Raw genomic sequence first — 20,503 nt, forward strand, 5'->3', positions numbered from 1 at the left:
ATTGTCCTCAATTAAATATATGGGGCTTTTCAGAATCTGTCCCACTAGTTTAAATATTAATTGAATTGTGAGCAGTCACCAAATGTAAAACTTTTGCCACATTTATCTATAAAAACATCAGAACTTTTTTTTTAACTGAAAGTTGAGTATTGACAAGCATCTCTTTGCCTGACCAACACCTTGCAGAGTCTACCATACAGAGCCTCCATTTAACATGGCATCTTTAACAATGGCACGTCTCTCCATGCAGCACCGATATTGTATATGGGACCATAACAGGACTTGATATTTGGAGCAAAAGCAGGACCACTAGCATCTAAGGGCTTGTCTACGCAACCCCAGGGTTTGGGTTACAGGGGTGTGAACTAGTGTGCTGTGACTATGTTAATGCAAACTATGTATCTTTCAGTTTGTGTTCACATGATCTACATATGCCGGTTACAGCACAGCAAGCTAATTTATTGCTCAATAAAATCTTGACTTTAAGCTTCTCTTACTGCCAGTTCAGTTACTACATTTAGATCTTCAAAACTGAAATCAGCCCAGAGTTTATTGTACATTAGTGTGGAATGTACATATGGGACAGATTTAAAATTGACAATATGTGGCAATAATTTATTATAAAAGTTTATTCTCTTTCAGAACCATAAAGAAGTTCTAGGAAACGTACACAATCTATAATGTGCTTTTAAAAAGAAAAACAATGTTTCTTTTCTTTCAGTGGTTGTTACTAACTGAAATAGATCATTTGGTTGTTTGCTTCAGTTTTCTTCCACCACCCTCCATCACATTTCCTCAGCAGCTAATACAGAGAAAGTGAAGTTTTCCTTTCCCTTCCTTCTTTGTCCTACTTCATTGCTCTTACTAATTCATCCCTTTCTCTATCCTCCCTCCCTCCTCCACCTGGGGTGGCTATAATATATTTTAAAACAACATAAAAAAATAATGGAACTAAATGTTTGTCAGCCATCACTCGTCTCACTTTCTTTATATGCTGTATTCCTTTCCTTTTGTATATTTATTTTGACTTTTGGCTTGTAAGTTCTTTGGGGCAATGGCTGCATTTTTCTTTGCTTTTGGAAAGTACCTGGCAATTTTTGAATGCTACTGAAATATAAATAATATGACAGTAATTGAATTAAAATGTTGTGTTGGCTCATTTCATCCTTTTCTAGACCCAGTCCAAAATGTGGTGCAGGTTTTGGAGAAGCAGTACTTGGAAGAGAAGCAGAGTGCTCTTGAGGAGCAGAGGATAATGTATGAGCGTGAGCTCGAGCAACTCAGGCAGCAGCTTTCTCCAGAAAGGCAGCATCAGCACGGCAGTGACAGGCTCTCATATACAGCTCAGACTGCCCAGCAAAAAGTAAACATCTGGACAGAAGAGAGGTGAGAATACTGGAGTTAAAACCAATATGAATGAGAAATACAAAGGAGAGGGCTAGGGGATGGAAGGACATTGTTAAACCTGTCTTCAACCCAGTTAAATCCCCATTTTTATTTCATTCAGAGCTAGATTCTGACCTCTACTGCAGTGTGGGGCTTCCCATTGGTTTGGTATGGTATCTCACATGCACCTTTGAGAGCAGAATTTTGCCCAGAGTGGTGTGGTGACTTTTATTTTTCTCCCCATGAACTCTTCATAGAGCAGTTCAGATGCTATGCAAGTGTTACATTCATACAGTTTTAACATTCCCTGCATGTGTTGCTGACAGATTACTTGAGGGAGGGAGGGAAGGGACAAATATGTAAGATAAAGCTTTGTCAAATATTACCGTGCCATTAGTGTACCCAACACTGTGAAAACACAGTCCATGCCCCAGGAATCTAACAATGTGTATCGAGCACAGAAAAAATTCAGAAACACACGACGTGCACAAAAAATTAAAGGTTTACTCTTAGGTTGTGCAAACTTTTTAAAAACAAATAAATCTGCTTTTAGAACACTGTTGTTGAAGGGCCTCACACAAAGTGTGCATTTTGAGGAATGATTTTGAGTAGAGGCAGGTTGTTTAATGAGCAAGGGAAACACAGGAGTTCCAATCATAAGGGATGGTGTGGAAAAACACAGACAAAGCATGGGTGAAAGACTCACAAGGGACTTTTGGGAGGGAGATTTGGAAGGAGAGCTTAAGAAGTTGGAGAAGGAGTAGGAGGAGGAAATGCACCGAGTTTAGGAAGGGGTAGGGATGTATATTGAAGATGACAGAAGCTTGTTGATGTAGGAGGTGAGAGGAAGCTATTGGACTCACAGAGGGGAGTGATAAGATTTTCAGCAGCTGCATTTTGTTGTAAACAAAGTAATATTTTGTTCGGGGTTCTATGATTCGTCCAACAGAAGGAGTGGCTAAATGGACTACTTGTTTTTTGTCCAACTCTGTTTTCTGTGAATGTTTATTTGCATTGTACGACAGAGACTTCATTGTTCACTCATCTCTTTTTTTATAAATGGTGACTTTGAGCACTCCTTTCTATCTTGGTGTATTTCCACTTCCTCCATAAAAAGTCAATGTAAAACAAAAGTCTAAACAGAGTAAGCCAAAATTGTCTTGCCTCATTCAGACCCAGAATGTAGGAAACAGAAAATAGAATCAAGATCTAATCCTGTAAAACCATGCATTTTGTGTTAGTTTTTGTGCAAGCCTTGCTTTCAGCGTTCACAAAGTCTGCCAAACTGGGCTTGAAAAAAATCTGCTCGTCTATTCACCAGTGATAACTAGAAAGATTTCACAAGCAAGGAGGGAAAACTGTAGTATTTCAGTTTTAATTAAAAATTGTTTCTAGCTCTTCGAGATGTAAAGAGAACCATCCTAATGTGAACTGAATGCAAAATGATAGTCTCATCTTCCTGAGTTTGCAGACAAAGCTCTAGTACTTTTATAGCTTCTTGCCGCTTTGCCAAGTAGCAGATTGAAATTAATAGGCCTCTGGTCAGATTCACTGTTGCTCTTCATAACTGCCTTGTGAAAAGTAGTGAAGCTGTCAAAAAAAAAAAAAAAATCACATAATTGATACGGTACCACTGCTTTGGAAAGGCTATGAGCAGCAGCATAGGTAAGAACTGGAGTCACTCACAAGGGAGCCACTCACAAAATAGGTGGGAGGGAGGGGTAGAGCAGTAGAGACGTTTTCCCCCCTTCTTACACCTTACAGCAGCCAGAATGCTCTGGAGCAGGAGAATGGACAGAAAACTAGAATGGATGACTATATTCTCTAGCTTTAGGCTGATATGAGAAGATGAAGCCCCCAAGCAAGAAATGGGGTGGGCATGCCAGCACTCACCCTCTGTACAGCAACTGTTGGGGGAGTTTGGGAGGAATGGGCCTTCAAACAAGAACGTTGTCCTTGAATTTCACTGGTGGGAATCCCACCCTCATAGCTGAGGTCTCTAGGTCCTACTGCAACATAAAAACACCACCACCATCCATGGCAATTATGCATCTGATAAAAATTGAGTCCTATCAAATTATTTTAATGAGTAAAAGGTATCCTGCAAGAAATAGTGAACATTTCCAGTCCTGCAGAATATTTTCTTAGACTTAATTTTTTGAGCTCTAAAGGAGGCTCAGGCTTGAAGAGGGGGGAAAGGTCCATGTATTGGAAAGAGAAATCAAGAGAAGTCAGTGGGGAATGTTTAGTGTTAATTAGGCGGTAAAGGCACAACAGTATTTTGAGGGGGAAGAGGGCATCTACTGACCACGTGCTGGGAAGTATGGAAAACATACTTCATATTCTAGGGCACAACACCATCTGTTCAGTTTGAGGGGCAAGGTGTAGCAGACCTTAGTGACTGGACTTGCATGGAATGTGCCTGGTGTGTACAATAGGGCACGTTCCAAGTGCCACTATAGTTAAGGGTTAGCTGCTGTTTGTTTTAAAACCAACGTCTTTCAAGACTCGATATCCAGATGGATATTTGCTTTTGTTTGTATCCAAATGGAACTTGGCATACATACTTTGTATAGTAAAAACACCAAAATCCCAGCTGAAACTTATTTTGTTCGCTTCAGTTTCTGTGGCGTGTTTTTGTGGTGCCCTAAGTACATTCCCACAACTACACAAAGAAAACAAGAATTAAAATATACAAAAAATCATGAAAACTCCCCACACTAATAATTGGCTGAGGTAACAGCCCCACCTAGCTACACTATGCTTGTCACCCATTCCTTCCCCAAAAGCCTGAGGAAAAGAAATTGGCTTTGTAGCATTTCCAGAAAGTTGTTAAATTCAGGCTCTACTTGGACCAAGAAAGGGAGCCAACGACTTCTCCTGGAAAGAGTCTTGTCATCACCCTCCCTCCCTTTTTAAATTAGTAACCTGTTAGCTTGAGTACATCTGCTGATCTGACATGAGGAAGCATCACACAGGGAGAAAAGGGAGTGTATTTTATATAGCCAGACCCCATGCCATTTAGAGCATTTATAGATCAAAAACACATTCAATTCCACATGGAAGCCAGCAGTACAACAGAGCTCGCATGTAACATGCTCTCGGAACAGAGCACTGCTTAGTGAATAAGTATCTGCTCTAGCTTCAGTTTCCTGACGATCCCACAATATGTGTCTCAGTAGAATGCATTATTGCCATCTAATCTCAAATTGCTGATGGCATGGATAACGGTAGTAAGAGGGATGGGAAAGGAGTTTCCCTCTTTGCCCCAGAGCAGGTGGCAGGGGGAATAGGTGGCTGGAGGAGGAAAGGAAGCAGTCTTGGACACAGCTGCTGCCTGAGTATCTGGCCTCTAACAAGGTCCCACTTGTATTGTAGAGCTGAGCCAGATAGGAAATAGGCACTAAGCTTGGTACTTTAGAATAGTAAAGACACCACAAAGCAGGCCTCCTCGCTAATCCTACCAATGGTCTTATCCCTTTCTGTTCAACATGTACATAATTTTGTGTTACCTTGCATGAGAGAGCTTTCAGGGCAGAAGAACAATTGCCCAGAACTACTGTCTGGAACTCCACTCAAAGAAGAACAGTGTAGCCACTCAAGAGAAGTTCCTGCTAGGGACTACACGCATGACAACAATACGGCATGGTCTGTGGTATTTAAGGCATCTGACCGATCTAAAAGAGTAGTAACAAAATATCCATTCAGCCAAACTCTGCCTATATCTACATGCCCCACAGAACAAGCTTGCCACTCCTCCCAAACGTGTCTCTAATCCTCTATAATTGATTTTCGTAGGATTGTGTGTGTGTATGTGTATGTATGGTGGCACGATGGCCAATGTTGGTATGGTGGGTCCTGCGCTTTTCTTGGCAGGGGGCTAAGACGCCACCCCTTGCCCCTGCTCTTGGGACTCTGAGGTCCCCGATAGTGGCCCGGGAAGGTGACAGAGGAGGGAAGCGGGGGAGGGGTCTGGGTTTGCTCCTCACTCTGAGCCCCAGCCCCTCTCAACCCCTGCGGGTTCTTACCCTCTTTCCCCTTGGGTGGGGAACCTTCGGTCCTCAGACGTTGGGGGAGGAAGTCTCCCTCCCCTGCTGGGGCAGGGTCTCCCTTACTTCAGTTCGCTGGTTTTTCAAATCTTACAACACCTCCAACCTCCAGTCCTCTCTCCTTCCTCCTCTTCCCCTGGCTGCCTGAAGCAGGGGGTTTTATTAGGTTCCTGACAGGGCTTAATTGACTACAGGTGCTCCAATTTAACCTGTAGCAACCCTCCCTAGTCTACAGGGAACCATGCCTTAATTAGCCTAGGGCTTATATAGTTCCCCTGTACCATTCTACCACTGCTTCCTGGCCCTCCTATATCACTATATATATATATACACACATACATACATATGTGTATATATGTAGTCCTGGGGACTAAAAAAACTGAGGTTTAATTATGGATTTTATGCAAGAAATTATGGGATATGATATACTCCCTTGTAAGTGCTGCTGCGCATCTGGGATGTGCAGACCCCTTAAACAAGGCAGAAATGATTGGGCTGCTCTCTCTATTAACCAAAGAATAAACATGTAAAACTTAAAAAATTAATGTTGGGGATCCTACATTAGGAGAGTCTAGACTTGCATCACAGGGAGGAGCACCATATGCAGGTTGTTGCTGCCAGTTTTCATATTAGATTAGGTTTGTTCAAACAGGTCTGGGAACCCTTTTTGGAATTCATACAAAGGGTGTTAACCTGCACACAATGCTCCAGTTGTTAATTTGTGAAAGTATTTTTTAATTATAGGGTGCATTTGATATGTGGAACATATGAAGTTTTATATTAGGGATGGCTAGTATAGTGGGCTATGGAATCCTACAGCACAGTAGGGCCCCCCAGCTAGCCTTATCTTTTTAATAAGAAGGTGTAGACACAGGTTGTAGGTCCCAGCATGTAGTTTGTTTAAAGATGAAGCATCATATGCTGGGGCTGGTAGTCTCTGGGGGCCACACCTCCAGATGAAAGGGAAAGACAGCTGGCGGTGTATTTTATTGCTTCAAAATTAAGAGCAGCCTTCAGGCTCCTGGCAAATTACCAATAAAGCAATTCCTCTGTAGATGTGACTTTTAGTTGGGAAAAGTTTGGGTGTAATTGCTCTGGGCTTTCCTCCATTGTGGCGGTTCAATGACAAGACAGAACACAGCTTTTAGCAAGCAAACAGGCTGGTCTGCTAACCGATTTCTGCCTGTCAGCTTTCCACCTTCCCCTTTATTCTCTCTCTCCCCCCGCGCATTACATTCTCCAACAGATAAAAGGAATACACTGACTTTGTTTAACATTCTTATTTACCAATTTCTATCTACCGCATTCCTTGCTCTCGGGTCTTGAGCCCAGTCCTGGGAGGCTTCCCACGGTTCATGTCATCTGGGCGAGATTCCAAGGTTCATGCCCTTGAGAGGAGCTGTGTGTGCACAGGTCCAGCACAACACTCCGGGTGTGCCCTGAATGTTGCCAAGCGCATGAACCTTGTATGAATCCCACATCCCCTCCTTTTTTGTTTATTTGTGCTCGGCCATCTCATGGTAGCCATCAGTTTGCTTTTGCAAGCCAATTAACTCCCGGACAGACAAGGTCATAACTCGTGGAGCCTGCCAGGGCGGGTCTCGACAAAGCCTTAACAAAAAGGAAATACATTGCACACAGCAACAGCAAAAAATAAGCTTAAGAAGGTAAAGTGTGATTGGCCGGGCCCCAATTAGCCATGCTAAAGTACTGAGAAGAGAGGTTCGAGTAAGCAGCGAGCATCATCTCATTCCCAATTTCCTCAGGGTGATGACATACTGGAATAAGGCACGTACCTAACAATTCTTCAGCTGCTACAAAATCAAATAAACAAAAGTGAGTAACATTTGCTATTGAAGCCAATCTTTCCCATAGGTTATATGTCATTCGGGCCCGTAACTGAGGAAGCGCTCCCGAGTCAACCCCTCCAGGAAATAGCAGGCACAAAAGGAATACAATCAATACAGAATTAGCAGTAATTTGGGCGAGAATTGCCACAAACAAAGTCTCAGGAGTCTCTGGCTGTTGGTTTGCTGCCAGTCTTCGTTGAGCCGCGGCGACCAATGCTTTTACTGCTCCCCATGTCACGGGCTGGCTTGGGATGCTACGTCTCCTCCGTCTCCGTCCCGTCGTTGTCGACCCGGGAGGCACCGCGTTCTCCTCCAAGGTCAGCTGAAAATCCGGTATGGGGTTCGACAGCCCCTGGTGCCACACCATGCTGTTTCAGTGCCGGTCGCACACACCGGGCCGGAACCCACAACGGTCCTGCAGGGAGAAACACAGCAGCATATCCCCGACCCCAAGTAATTAAAGGCACTGGGCCCAATCATTGTGGATCGGGCAGCTGACGGTAATAGACACGCGGTCTTTCCAGTACCTCGGATTTGTGAAAATGCCGATCCGTGGGGTCTGCTGATCTGCGTTCAGTGTTAAATTATTTAAAGTAAACAAAAGGATATGCATTTGTTGCTGAATGTCTCCTAAGGTTCGGAGACGCAGCTGCCCTTGTTTTAATTGTTTGTCGAGCAAGGTTTTTAGCATGCGATTTGCAGGTTCAACAATAGCTTGGCCTGTGGAATTATAAGGGACCCCGTGTTTGAGACGGACGTCCCATTGGGCACAAAAGGTGGAGAGGGCTGTGGAGCAATAGGCTGGGGCATTATCCGTTTTTATCTGGCTCGGGCGACCCATAACAGCAAAACAGGTTAGCAAATGGTGAATAACTTTGGGAGTGGCTTCCCCACGCTGTGGGGTCGCCCAAAGGAATCCCGAATAGGTATCAATGAAAACATGTAAAAACAAATAGGGGCGGAATTGTGGCACGTGAGTGACATCCATTTGCCACAGCTGATTCGCTGCGGTACCTCTGGGGTTAACGGCATAAGAAAAGGTAGGGGCAGCAGCGGCACAGTGAGGGCAGGAACAAACAATAGAACGTGCCTGATCAGCAGGAATGTGAAACTGTCGGGCCAAGACAGAGGCAGACTGATGAAAAAAGGAATGGCTTTCGATGGGGTCAGAAAAGAGGGAATTTACCTGACCACGTAACGCGCGATTAGCGTGCGCATTGCCTTCAGTGAGTAGCCCAGGCAGAGGGGTATGACTGCGAATATGAGCAACAAAATAAGGGAAATTACGAGTGGTGAGGAGAATACTGTAAGGACAAAAACAGGCGAAGGAGGTCCGCATCGACCTGAGGGGTAATGAGGGCAAGGGGTAAATGATCAATTACCTGATAAACATAATGTGTGTCCACAATCAAATTAAAGGGACAATCAGCAAAAAATTGAAAGGCCAAAATAACAGCAGCTAGTTCCAAGGACTAGTAAAGCTCTCCAAGCGCTGTGCATGCAAATATTGTTGTACAAGTGAATGAAGCGCTTTCAGCTTTTCTAGGGGTAGGGGCCACTGGTCAATCCATACGGGCTCTAAGGATTGCCATACCAATGGTAATGCGGATGGCCAGGTGGGTGAGGGAGAATTTTGGGCCATTATATATTAATATCGAGGGTGGTGTCCAGCTTTGTAAGTAAATCATGGCCCCAAATATTGAGGTGGACAGGGAGCACAAAAGGGCGGATTGTAGCAAGGGCACGGCCTCCTGGTTTAGAGACCGTGACCCAAGACAAACTTTGGCGCCCGGGTTTGCTACCCCCAATCCCCCACAACTCTTTAGAAGGAACTGTTGGCCAACCGACTGGCCACTCCGGATCACGAATCACCGTAACGTCAGCTCCAGTGTCCATCAGCCCTGTAAAGGGAACATTATTTAAGAGAAGTGTTAACTGAGGTTTCGAGGGGTGGAGCGACATTGTTAGAGCAACAAGTGGAGAGGACGTGTTGTGAGACGGCAACTGAGACAGCGTCGATCCAAAGCCGTTCCTGTCCCGGGCTCGATCCTCTACGGCTGGCACCTGATAGGGGACTAAAATCAATTGCACAATTGACCGTCCACGCGGGAGCGACTGTGGAAGATGGGTCCATACCTGAACCTTAATAACGCCGGTGTAATCGACGTCAATGACCCCTGGGATGACAAAAAAACCCTGTTTCCCAGCGTGTGAGCGAGGGAGAACCAGACCCACAAATCCAGCAGGGAGAGGTCCCGTCACCTGTGTAGGTATGGCGCAGACCTCCCCCAGCAACTGAAAATCAGCGTCCTCCTGCATAATCAAATCAAGCCCTGCACTTCCGGCAGTCGCCGCCCTCATGGAGTCTATGGATTTTAAGGCAGAGGAACAGTTGTCTGAGTGGGAAACACCCCCGTTTGGCCCTGGGTTCGGGGGGGACCCGTCGTGCGGTTTTCCGACCCGCTACGACACTGATTAGCCCAGTGATAGCCCTTCCGACACTTGGGGCACTTCTTTGAGGGGCGGGCGGGCGCCGTCGATGAGCGGCACTCCCGCTGAAAGTGACCCTCCTTACCACAGCGGTAACAACACTTCCCCTCCTTCCCGCTTTTCCACAGGGCGGCGGCCATAACTCCAGCTGTATGTGCTTGGGTTCCGATGTTTTGGCACACCCGCAGCGTGTCCGACAGCTCTAGAATTCCAGAGGCTTATGCAGCCTGGAGAGCACGGCGGCAATCCTCGTTCGCATTTTCAGCCGCCATTTTTAACAGGATCTCCTGAGCTGCCGCAGGGTTATCCACCTGTCGGAGGATAGCCTCCTGCAATCTGTTGGTAAAATCCATAAAGGACTCTGATGCACCCTGACGGATACTGGCAAAGCTTTTGGTAGGCTTGCCTGAATCCGGGACCTTCCGGAAAGCATGCTGGGTGCAGGTGGAAATAATGGGGAAGACGGCCTGAGGGAGTTGAGACTGCAGCTGAACGGTAGCAAACTGGCCCTCCCCTGCCAAGTGCTCATAAATGACACCTTGCTCTCTATATACCTGAGCTTGGCGTTCCGCCATCTGCCGATACTCACTAAGCCAAATAACATACTGACTGGGTGTCAGCATCATGCGCGACAGCGCCTTCCAGTCTTCAGGGACCAGGGTGTACCCAGTACCTAGCCCTTCAATGAGACCACGTACATACGTGCTAGTGAGGCCGAACTCGCGAATCGCTTTCTTTACCTCTCTGATCACCGAGTAAGGCAAACTGACCCAGTTTGCAACCTGGTTGCCCTGGCCATCATCCTGCCAGACAAACTGAGACCACATCAGCCAGCTCCTCTGCTGTAATATCTGAGCGAGTCTTCGCTGCGTGAACCATTTATTGCACCAGTGAAAGCCCCTGAGCAGACGCGGACGACCCCCCGGGGGGCCCCGGAGCATGGGGCCCCACAGGGGGATGGTAATCACACACTGGCTCTGGTGGGGAAGGCCAGGGAGGCGGTGGTAATAGAGGCACTGGGGGTGAAGCAGGGGGAGGGATGCTTGCAGGAGCGGACGGGGGTGGCAGGATCGGCAGCCCCTCTGTTGGCGCGGGAGAGGGCCTTTCCCAGGCGACACACTGTGTCGCATCGCTAGGAGGGGGGATGGCCGCAGGAGCAGACGGGCGTGGCGAGATCACCAGCCTCGCGCGGGAGGGCCTGTCCGAGGCGACACGCTGTATCGCGTTGCGGCAGAGGTGCCAGGCATGTAAAGCCTGCACAGGCGCCCGAGGCTCTTTGTGCAATGTCTGGCCCATCCGCTCCCAGTCCGCTAGCTTAAGGGTTCCGGCTTCAGGGTACCACAGGCATTGGGCACTCACCTCCTGTAGCAGGAGAGTGAGTTCTCGAGTGGGGCAGTCATGCTGAGCCTTACGCGGCAAATACTGTAGCTCATTACGGTGTTGCACTTGCAAAGCAGAGAGGGAGCTTCCCATACTTACCACAACGAAAAATACTCACCGGGATCCGCGAAGCGGATGAGTGACGCGTCTGAAACCCTTGCCGGGCGAGGTGAGTGCTGAGGGCCCCACGTTTGGGCGCCAACTGTGGCGGTTCAATGACAAGACAGAACACAGCTTTTAGCAAGCAAACAGGCTGGTCTGCTAACCGACTTCTGCCTGTCAGCTTTCCACCTTCCCCTTTATTCTCTCTCTCCCCCCGCGCATTACATTCTCCAACAGATAAAAGGAATACACTGGCTTTGTTTAACATTCTTATTTACCAATTTCTATCTACTGCATTCCTTGCTCTCGGGCCTTGAGCCCAGTCCTGGGAGGCTTCCCATGGTTCATGTCATCTGGGCGAGATTCCAAGGTTCATGCCCTTGAGAGGAGCTGTGTGCGCACAGGTCCAGCACAACACTCCGGGTGTGCTCTGAATGTTGCCAAGCGCATGAACCTTGTATGAATCCCACACCTCCATAGCTGTATGTTTATTTCATATGCTAAGATTTTTCTCAATAAAATGATGTATAAGACACATTTAGTGTTAGTACAGCATTTCTTTGCAGATTTGTTTAAGAAAAAAAGGACTTGACTAGCAATTCTGTTTGTGACCTTCCAATAATAAAAATAGGTTTCCTTCTATTTTTAATGTTATCTGCTGCGCTACAGGGATGAATTGTTCCGGCAGAGCCTGGCTAAACTTCGAGAGCAAATAGTAAAGGCCAACACACTGGTGAGAGAAGCAAACTTCTTAGCAGAAGAAATGAACAAGCTAACTGATTATCAGGTGACACTTCAGATCCCTGCTGCAAACCTCAGTGCCAACAGAAAGGTAAAAAGAGCTAATCTCAGAAAGATGGAATTATTTTATTGTCCTGACCATGCAGGAAGAAATATGAGATGCAGTGTTTGTTGTTTAACTAGGCCCCAATTTTACTCATCTAACATCTGAGAATACCTGGCAATCAGTTGTACAGTGCAGGTCATCATTCTTTTGTTAATAATTTCCATTTAGCTGGGAGTGCTGCTGTCAGCCCTCACCTTTCCCAACCCACTCCCAGCCAGCCCGTTGTTGAGACCCTAACAGTCTCCTCTTGTATGAGAGTTAAGGGGGAGGGAGTTGGCTCCCCACTGTATCAACCCTACCCTTTTTCAGGCTTCCTTAGATGATTCGTCCCCCTAAATCTTATTCAGCTCCTGTTTATCAGTGAACTGTATCCCCTGTATAACAAGTACCTGCTAGCTACTGAGTTTCAACATTTTGACTAGTGCTGTCGATTAATCGCAGTTAACTCACAGGATTAACTCAAAAAAATTAATCGTGATTAATCTCAGTTTTAATCACACTGTTAAACAATAGAATACCAATTGAAATTTATTAAATATTTTGGATGTTTTTCTACATTTTCATATATATCTCGTATTCAGTGTTGAAATAGTATTTTTCAATTCACCTCATACAAGTACTATAGTGCAATATTTTTATCGTGAAAGTGCAACTTACAAATGTAGCATTTTTTATTACATAACTGCACTCAAAAAAAAAAAAATGTAAAACTTCAGAACCTACAAGTCCACTCAGTCCTACTTCTTGTTCGGCCAATCATAGAATATCAGGGTTGGAAGGCACCTCAAGAGGTCATCTAGTCCAACTCCCTTCTTTACCTTTACAAGAGATAATGCCTCCCACTTCTTATTTACAATGTCAACAGAAAGTGAGAACAGGCATTTGCATGCAACTTTTATAGCCGACATTGCAAGGTATTTACATGTCAGATATGTTAAACGTTCATATGCCCCTTCATGCTTCAGTCACCATTCCAGAGGACATGCTTCCATGCTGATGATGCTCGTTAAAAAAATAATGCGTTAAATAAATTTGAGATTGAACTCCTTGGGGGAGAACTGTATGTCCCCTACTCTGTTTTACCCACATTCTGCCATATATTTCATGTTATGGCAGTCTCGGGTGACGATCCAGCACATGTTGTTCATTTTAAGAACACTTTCACTGCAGAATTCACAAAACACAAAGAAGGTACCAATGTGAGATTTCTAAAGATAGCTACAGCACTCGACCCAAGGTTTAAGAATCTGAGGCCTTGGCTACGCTTGTAAGTTACAGCCCAATAAAGCCGCCCAGAGCGTAGTACCTCGCTCCCCGTCCACACCGGCAAGGCACGTATAGCGCTGTGTCTCCGCAGCTACAGCGCTGCTGGTACTCCACCTCCCCAAGAGGATTAACAGCTGTTGCGCATTGGCTGAGACACTCCAGGTCCAGTGTAAACAGGGAGTAATGTTATTACACACTGATTGACCTCCGGAAACTCCCCATAATCCTTTTAACTGAAGCATCCTCTCTTGTTTTGTTGTGAACTCCGGACGAGGAAGTGCCATTTCAAAGTTCCGTTTTGGGGGCTGCTTATCAAAAAAACAAACACAGCTACTGTTTGCTTTGAATGAGTGAGAGGTAGGCAGGGGGGCTCCGTTTGGAGTGCCGACACCTAATGTTTGCTTGAAAAGAGAGGCGACGTGGGGGTGGGAAGGGGGTTTGGGGTCCATTTCGGTGAGCGGCTGCTTTTCTCATCTATGAGAAAAAAAGAAACAGCTGCTGTTTGCTTTCAGTGAGTGAGAGGGAGGGGGTCTGTACTTACAAGACAGCATGCTGACACACTCTCAGCCCCCCAAAAACCCACTCTCTCTCCCCCCACCCCACCCCCATTTGAAAAGCATGTTGCAGCCACTTGAATGCTGGGATAGGTGCCCATAATGCACCGCTCCCAATGCAGCTGCAAATGTGGCCCCGACAGTGCGCTGGCAGCTGTCAGTGTGGACAGACTGCAGCGCTTTCCCTACTCAGCTGTACGAAGGCAGGTTTAACTCGCAGCACTGTACATCTGTAAGTGTAGCCAAGGCCTGAAATGCCTTCCAAAATCTGAGAGGGACGAGGTGTGAAGTATGCTTTCAGAAGTCTTAAAAGAGCAACATTCTGATGTGGAAACTACAGAACCCAAACCACCAAAAAATAAAATCAACCTTCTGCTGGTGGCATCTGACTCAGATAATGAAAATAAATATTTATTGGTCTGCACTGCTTTGTATGGTTATCGAGCAGAACCCGTCATCAGCATGGACTTATGTCCCGTGGAATGGTGGTTGAAGCATGAAGGGACATATGAATCGTTAGCACATCTGGCATGTAAATACCTTGCAATGCCAGTTACAACCGTGTCATGAGAATGCCTGTTCTCATTTTCAGGTGACATTGTAAACAAGAAGCGGGCACCATTATTTCCTGCAAATATAAACAAGCTTGTTTGTCTAAGCGATTAGCTGAACAAGAAGTAGGACTGAGTGGACTTGCAGGCTTTAAAATTTTACATTGTCTTATTTTTGAATGCAGGTGTTTTTGGACATAATTCAAATATTTGTAAGTTCAACTTTCATGATAGAGATTTCACTACAATGCTTGTATTAGGTGAATTGAAAAAAACTGTTTCTATAGTTTTTTTACAGTGCAAGTACTTGTAATAAAAATAAATATAAAGTGAGCACTGTACACTTCATTCTGTGGTTTAGTTGAAATCAGTATATATGAAAATGTAGAAAACATCCAAAAATATTCAAATAAATGGTATTCTATTATTGTTTAACAGTGTATTAATTGTGATTAATTTTTTTAATTGCTTTACAGCCCTAATCTTGACCTAACATCCTTTCCTACCTCACTGGGTCCCTTACTTGCTGTGGGGAAGGCAAAAAAAACACCCCACCTCCACCAATCTGGGGGTGAGGGAAAAACTCCGTCCCAGCTGCAAAAAAAAGCACAACTAGCGCAAGCCCACAGGAGATCACAAAACCTAGTCCTACTACAACCCCATGGGAGAGAACGTGGGTACTGCTGATATTGTGATTGGGAGAGAGTGAGTGAGTTCTTTCTGGAATTCTTGAGTACAGGTACCCTCCCCTTCCTCCAGTACACATGGTGAGTCAGTACCACTATCTGCTCTGGCCACTTCCTGGTCCCCCCAGCGTGGCTCTGGTAGGTCCGTTGCCCTGGCCCCTCCCTCGTAACCCAGATGCAGGTAGGACCCATAAAGGAGCGCTGTCCTCTTTTTCCGTGCTGCCCAGGCAGAGTCATCACATTCAATTGTGGTGAGCACACTTTCATTTTAAAAGGAAGACGTTATCATGTTTAGGTCCAGAACTTAGTCATTAAAGTTAATAGTAGGTGGAGTATGGACATTTACTGCTTAATATGTGGAGAGTAAATAGTTTTAAAAATAAGAGAGCGACATTCATTATAGCTCCTATAACTTTCTTTTACCAGTATCCTTCCATCCATGCATGCACAGCATGGGAGCTGATGGCACTTGTTCTGTTTTCTTGCTGTGCAGCCTAAGTAGAGTTCCTTGCTTTTTAAATTCAAATTGGGAAGATGTAAAAAAAACAACACTTTTTTGGGCCTATGTGATATTGTCTTTACAAAACTTAAAATAACCTATTTAGTCTTTTAAGAGGCTTATTGACATTTGAGATATATAGTAAAATCTACTGCTGTCATTATCACTTGAATTTATGAGAGAGAATTTTTATTTAACACACCTACATAAAAAATAAGTTATTTGAGAAGGACAAAGGGAAATAGCCACTGGATCTTCACAGCACTACATGCCGAGTTAGAGGGCAGAATATAAAAGGGAGCCATGTACTCTATATTTTAGTACTCTTTGAGAATATAATTTGAGTGAGGAGTTTAAATATTTTGAAGTACAAATTTCTGTGCAGTCAATAATTATTATTCTCTGACTCAGAGGGGGGCAATAGTAAGTGAGCCAGCTATTCAAGTAAGAAGAAAAGGAAAAGGTACTCAAGTGTGGACTATTGAGAAACTGGAAAACAAATTGATTGACATGAGAGACCTATATCAAGAATGGAAGGAGAAAGTTCCTGAGGTATTTAAAATACATTTAAAAATGTCAGAATGTATGTATATGTCTATATCTTTACAGGTTCAGTACAAAGAATGTAAATATGTGTACATAAACCGGCATGTACAAATACTGTACTTTGGTGAAGAATTTTCTGCATGAGTTGTTGGTGGAATTGTGAACAATACTGAAATGCAGAATGTACATTACAATGCATAATAAAAAATAGGCTCCTCATTCTGCCCTCATATATGCACATTACGCTTTTATTGACATAATTCCAATTAACATGACGGCAGTGGAATTCGCACAAGTATTTGAGAACAGAATTTGGTCCTAGAACTTAAAATTCGCTACTCTTTCCCTTGTGTATTTTTTGTACGTTAACTTCAAAGCCCTAAGTAGAGTTGGTATTTGGTTAGAATTAAAATATCAAGTTGGCCATAAGTGTAAAAATATTCATAATGCTTATATATAAATATCATGCCTATATGTAATCATATTAGTCCTTTCCTCATTATACCTTGCAAGAGAATGAAATAGGATTTGGTTGTTCAAGAGTGTGCCCGTTAAATTGCCAGGTAGGAATACATCAGCAGCATGCTATCACATGGCTGATATGGGGAGCACAAATTATTCTGACTCTCGCAGTCTACGTGGAGCATTATTCTCACAACAGTTTGAGCAATCACTTGGCTTCTGTGTGCATTATTGCTTCTTTGGACAGGATGATAAGAAATACCTTCTTTCAAATCATGTTTGTATTGTGGGTCTGATCCTGCACACATTGAAGTCAATGGGCCGTTGATTTCATTGAGCACAGGAGTGCTAAAATGTACATCCTTAAGTATTAAAAGTACATCTCTTGGTTGTACTAGTCTTTTTTCTTGGGCATGAATGATCTTTCCTGGAAGTATGTAGTACCCTATATGCTGTAATAGTACTACTGTGGTTCAAATGTTTGTGTTTGGAAAGGGAGAGGAAGAGGCAGGCAAAGAGGAGGAGCAGGATATAGGGTTCTCATGCATCCACAGAGCAGTATACATCTCTATGGGGATTCCTAGCTAGATACTTTGAGGCGGAGCCAGATGATCTGTTTCCATGCATGGGGTGTTTGTATTTAAAAATCTGTGGAGATTATTTCAGCCATGTAGCATTATGGAAGCAGCTCCAGACCTGGGGGAGATTCCTCCTTGAGTGCTCTCTTAGCGCCTCTTGCTCTTGCAGTGTTCCTCAGAATCCAGCCCATATATCTAACTAGGTATTGGGAAAATAATTTGATTCTTTCTTTTTAAAGACCAGTTTCAGATGAGATATAAGGAGGTGCAACTCCTTGAAGTCCTTGGAATTGCACCGATTTAGAACAGGGTCTGAATTTTGCTGAAGCTCTTTCAAAATGTAGGTCATATATTTTATTATTTGTATGAGTGAAACTAAATTATTTAATGATCCCCATCCCAAAGATCTTATTTGAATTTTGTGGTGAGCTTCACATCTAAATTTAGGTGTGGTGTGATGACTGAGAGAGAAACATCAGTGGAGTGGGGTGGGGTGACTAAGGGTAAAGGTCACAGAATAAAGAATATATGTTTGTTTGGTTTGGGTTTGTGCGCATTTTGATAGTTCCAGTAAGTTTACAACTTTTTAAAAGTAATTAATGTACCTTTTTAAAAAAAACAAAACAGATAAGGAAGCCCACTGGTAAAAAAGGTGACCCTTTCTATGAAGCACAAGAGAACCATATCTTAATTGGAGTAGCAAATGTCTTTTTGGAGTGCCTTTTCTATGATGTTAAACTTCAATATGCGGTGCCAATCATCAGCCAGCAGGGGGAGGTAAGGCTAAATAGAATCTTAATGTATTGGTAATGTATAATGTATTGCAAGTGGAAAGAGGGAGTGAAATTAGTTCTGGGTTTGTAATCTGTTTTATAGATAGATATCTCACACTAAAATTTTGACTAACCTAAATGTTGATTTTTTTTTAATTTTTATGATGTTGAGTCTTTTTTGTACCTTTACATATGCAATCAGCAGAAAACTATTCATTTTATGGCTAAGAAAATTTGTTCGACTAAAAACGTAAAATGCATTTTGTGATGGTAATTTGGCAGACAAGTAATAAAAGGTCAGAGATTAAGGCCCCCTCAGCTCTTTACAAAATTTCTTTAACCCCAATTAAAATTCAGCCACAAATCCACTACAGTAATGTCCCTAAGTACTTTTACTGTTGTGTGTGAATTGAAAAGTTGAATAGTGGAATAAATGTATCATGCATTCATTTCCTCCATATTCTCTCCCTTTTATTTTTCCTTGTGGTATTATTTCCCTTCTATTCAGTGTTTAAGATGCAGTGGCATTTCAATTCCACTGCTTGTTGCCTGCTCCCTTTCTCTCCCCTTTGAAGTTGGATATTATACAATGTTCTAATGTTCTTAGAGCATAAGTACTTAGTATTTGTGCTTCAGGTTGCAGGACGGCTGCATGTTGAAGTGATGCGAGTCACTGGTGTTGTTCCAGAACGTGTACCAGAAGGGGATGACTCTTCTGAGAACTCCAGTGAGAGCGGAAGCCTGGAAATAATGGACAGCAATGGAGAAATTATTCACAGAGCAAAAAAGCTCACCTGCAGGGTAAGTAGGAGACAATCTGTTAGTTGAGACATTTTTTTTAAAAGACAAATATATTGTTACAATCCAATCTAAATATTAAATTTTGCAGGACTTGGTTGTTTAAGATGTTGTTAATAGGAAAGAGACTCATCTCTTCCACTCTGATTCAGATGTAGTCCAGATTAGTAGTGATCAAAAATGATTACCATTGAATGACTGAATTGAGTGGTTTAAATTCAGTTTCTAGTGGACACAGGTCCACACCATAAATACTGACATCCCAAGAGACACCCTTCTTGGCAGTCACAGAAGAGGTGATCTTTGCATTTCAGGGTTGATTTGTAAAGTAGAAAAGTTTTCGTGGCTGTTTATGCTCTGTGGTTAGAGACTGTTTCAATCTCAGCTGCCATCAGTACAATCCCTTCAAAAAATAATTGTGTGTATATATAGTTTTAAAATGTAAACTTACATATTCAATTTTGGGAGCCTAGCATTTTACACGATCAAAAACGTAGATCTAGGTCTGCAAGTTAAATACTTAAACACTCTGCACACACATGCATCTGAGTTTTTGCATATGCAAAACTGCAGGCTTCCAGAATAGATGCATGTTTAGAAAGTGTTTGAGGTCTCTTTTGAAAAATTGGTCCTGATTGTGAATTGTCACTTACATGCTTTAGTTTTTAAACAATCTGTAAGAGGAAATAATCACATTACTTTAAGTGTGTATTTATCTCACTCAGGTAAAAATAAAAGAAGCAACTGGACTACCACTGAATCTGTCTAACTTTGTCTTCTGTCAATACGCATTCTGGGATCAGGGTGAGTCAACTGTAGCAGCCCCAGTGGTCGATCCTGATGTGCCATCACCTCAGAGCAAGGAAGTTCAGTTTACAGTGACCTTCTCTCACTGTAAGGTAATGATTTTATTTTAAAACAGCATATCAGGAGGGCAATATGTTTGAGATGAACTATTCAGAGCATGACTCTAAATGGCATGTAAACTTTTGGGGAGAAAATGCAACTAAATGTCCTGTATCATAATCCCTAGGAAACTGCGTTTTGGGGGAGAAACTCAAATTTATAGTATGCTGTAGTCATATAATAGTCATAGCTTGTTATAATTTAGTTGTATGTTCAAAACAGTTGTCTTTAAACTTGTAAGGAAACACCAACACTTATAATGAGATTTTGCTATGTATTAATTGAAGTTTTAATGATATCAGTAATTTAGAGAGCATAAACATAAGGCTATTTAGAGTGTGGTTGAAATGTTAGAAACACACCTATATGGATTCTTGAGATTTGTCTCAAGTCTTCTCTGTCATCAAGGCCCTGCCTGTGAATCTAAGGCTTCTCATCCAAATTCTTACCTCTACCATGCAACCAGAGACCACATTTGCTCTGCCCCCTGTTGCAAACAAAATGAGGAGATTTGATTTATTAATTTAATACAGTTCCCTTCTCTGTTTCCAGGACTATGTGGTAAATGTCACAGAGGAATTTCTGGAGTTCATTTCAGAAGGAGCTCTTGCTATTGAGGTGTGGGGTCACAGATGTACTGGCAATGGCAGCTCCGTTTGGGAGGTTGATTCTCTTCATGCTAAAACTAGGACACTGAGAGATAGGTATGAATAAGCTACAAGGAATGATTCCATCAGCTTTCCAAAGAGATTAGGGTGAGATACTTGCAGTGTTAGAGAA

The 20,503-nt window shown here is 43.4% G+C and overlaps 1 protein-coding gene across 1 annotated transcript in view; it reads left to right on the plus strand.

Annotated features, from left to right (window-relative positions):
* KIF13A (kinesin family member 13A) overlaps window positions 1-20,503 on the plus strand; it is a 187,819-nt gene that overhangs the window by 134,627 nt on the left and 32,689 nt on the right. Inside the window, exons 17-23 of the mRNA XM_074944806.1 lie at window positions 1,176-1,386; window positions 11,927-12,089; window positions 16,072-16,212; window positions 17,874-18,023; window positions 18,656-18,820; window positions 19,543-19,716; window positions 20,276-20,427. Of these exons, the coding sequence (XP_074800907.1) occupies window positions 1,176-1,386; window positions 11,927-12,089; window positions 16,072-16,212; window positions 17,874-18,023; window positions 18,656-18,820; window positions 19,543-19,716; window positions 20,276-20,427 (1,156 nt within the window). The remainder of the gene's footprint in view (window positions 1-1,175; window positions 1,387-11,926; window positions 12,090-16,071; window positions 16,213-17,873; window positions 18,024-18,655; window positions 18,821-19,542; window positions 19,717-20,275; window positions 20,428-20,503) is intronic.

The sequence above is a fragment of the Natator depressus genome, chromosome 2 (genome assembly GCF_965152275.1).
Source record: "Natator depressus isolate rNatDep1 chromosome 2, rNatDep2.hap1, whole genome shotgun sequence".
Classification (NCBI taxonomy): Eukaryota; Metazoa; Chordata; order Testudines; family Cheloniidae; genus Natator; species Natator depressus.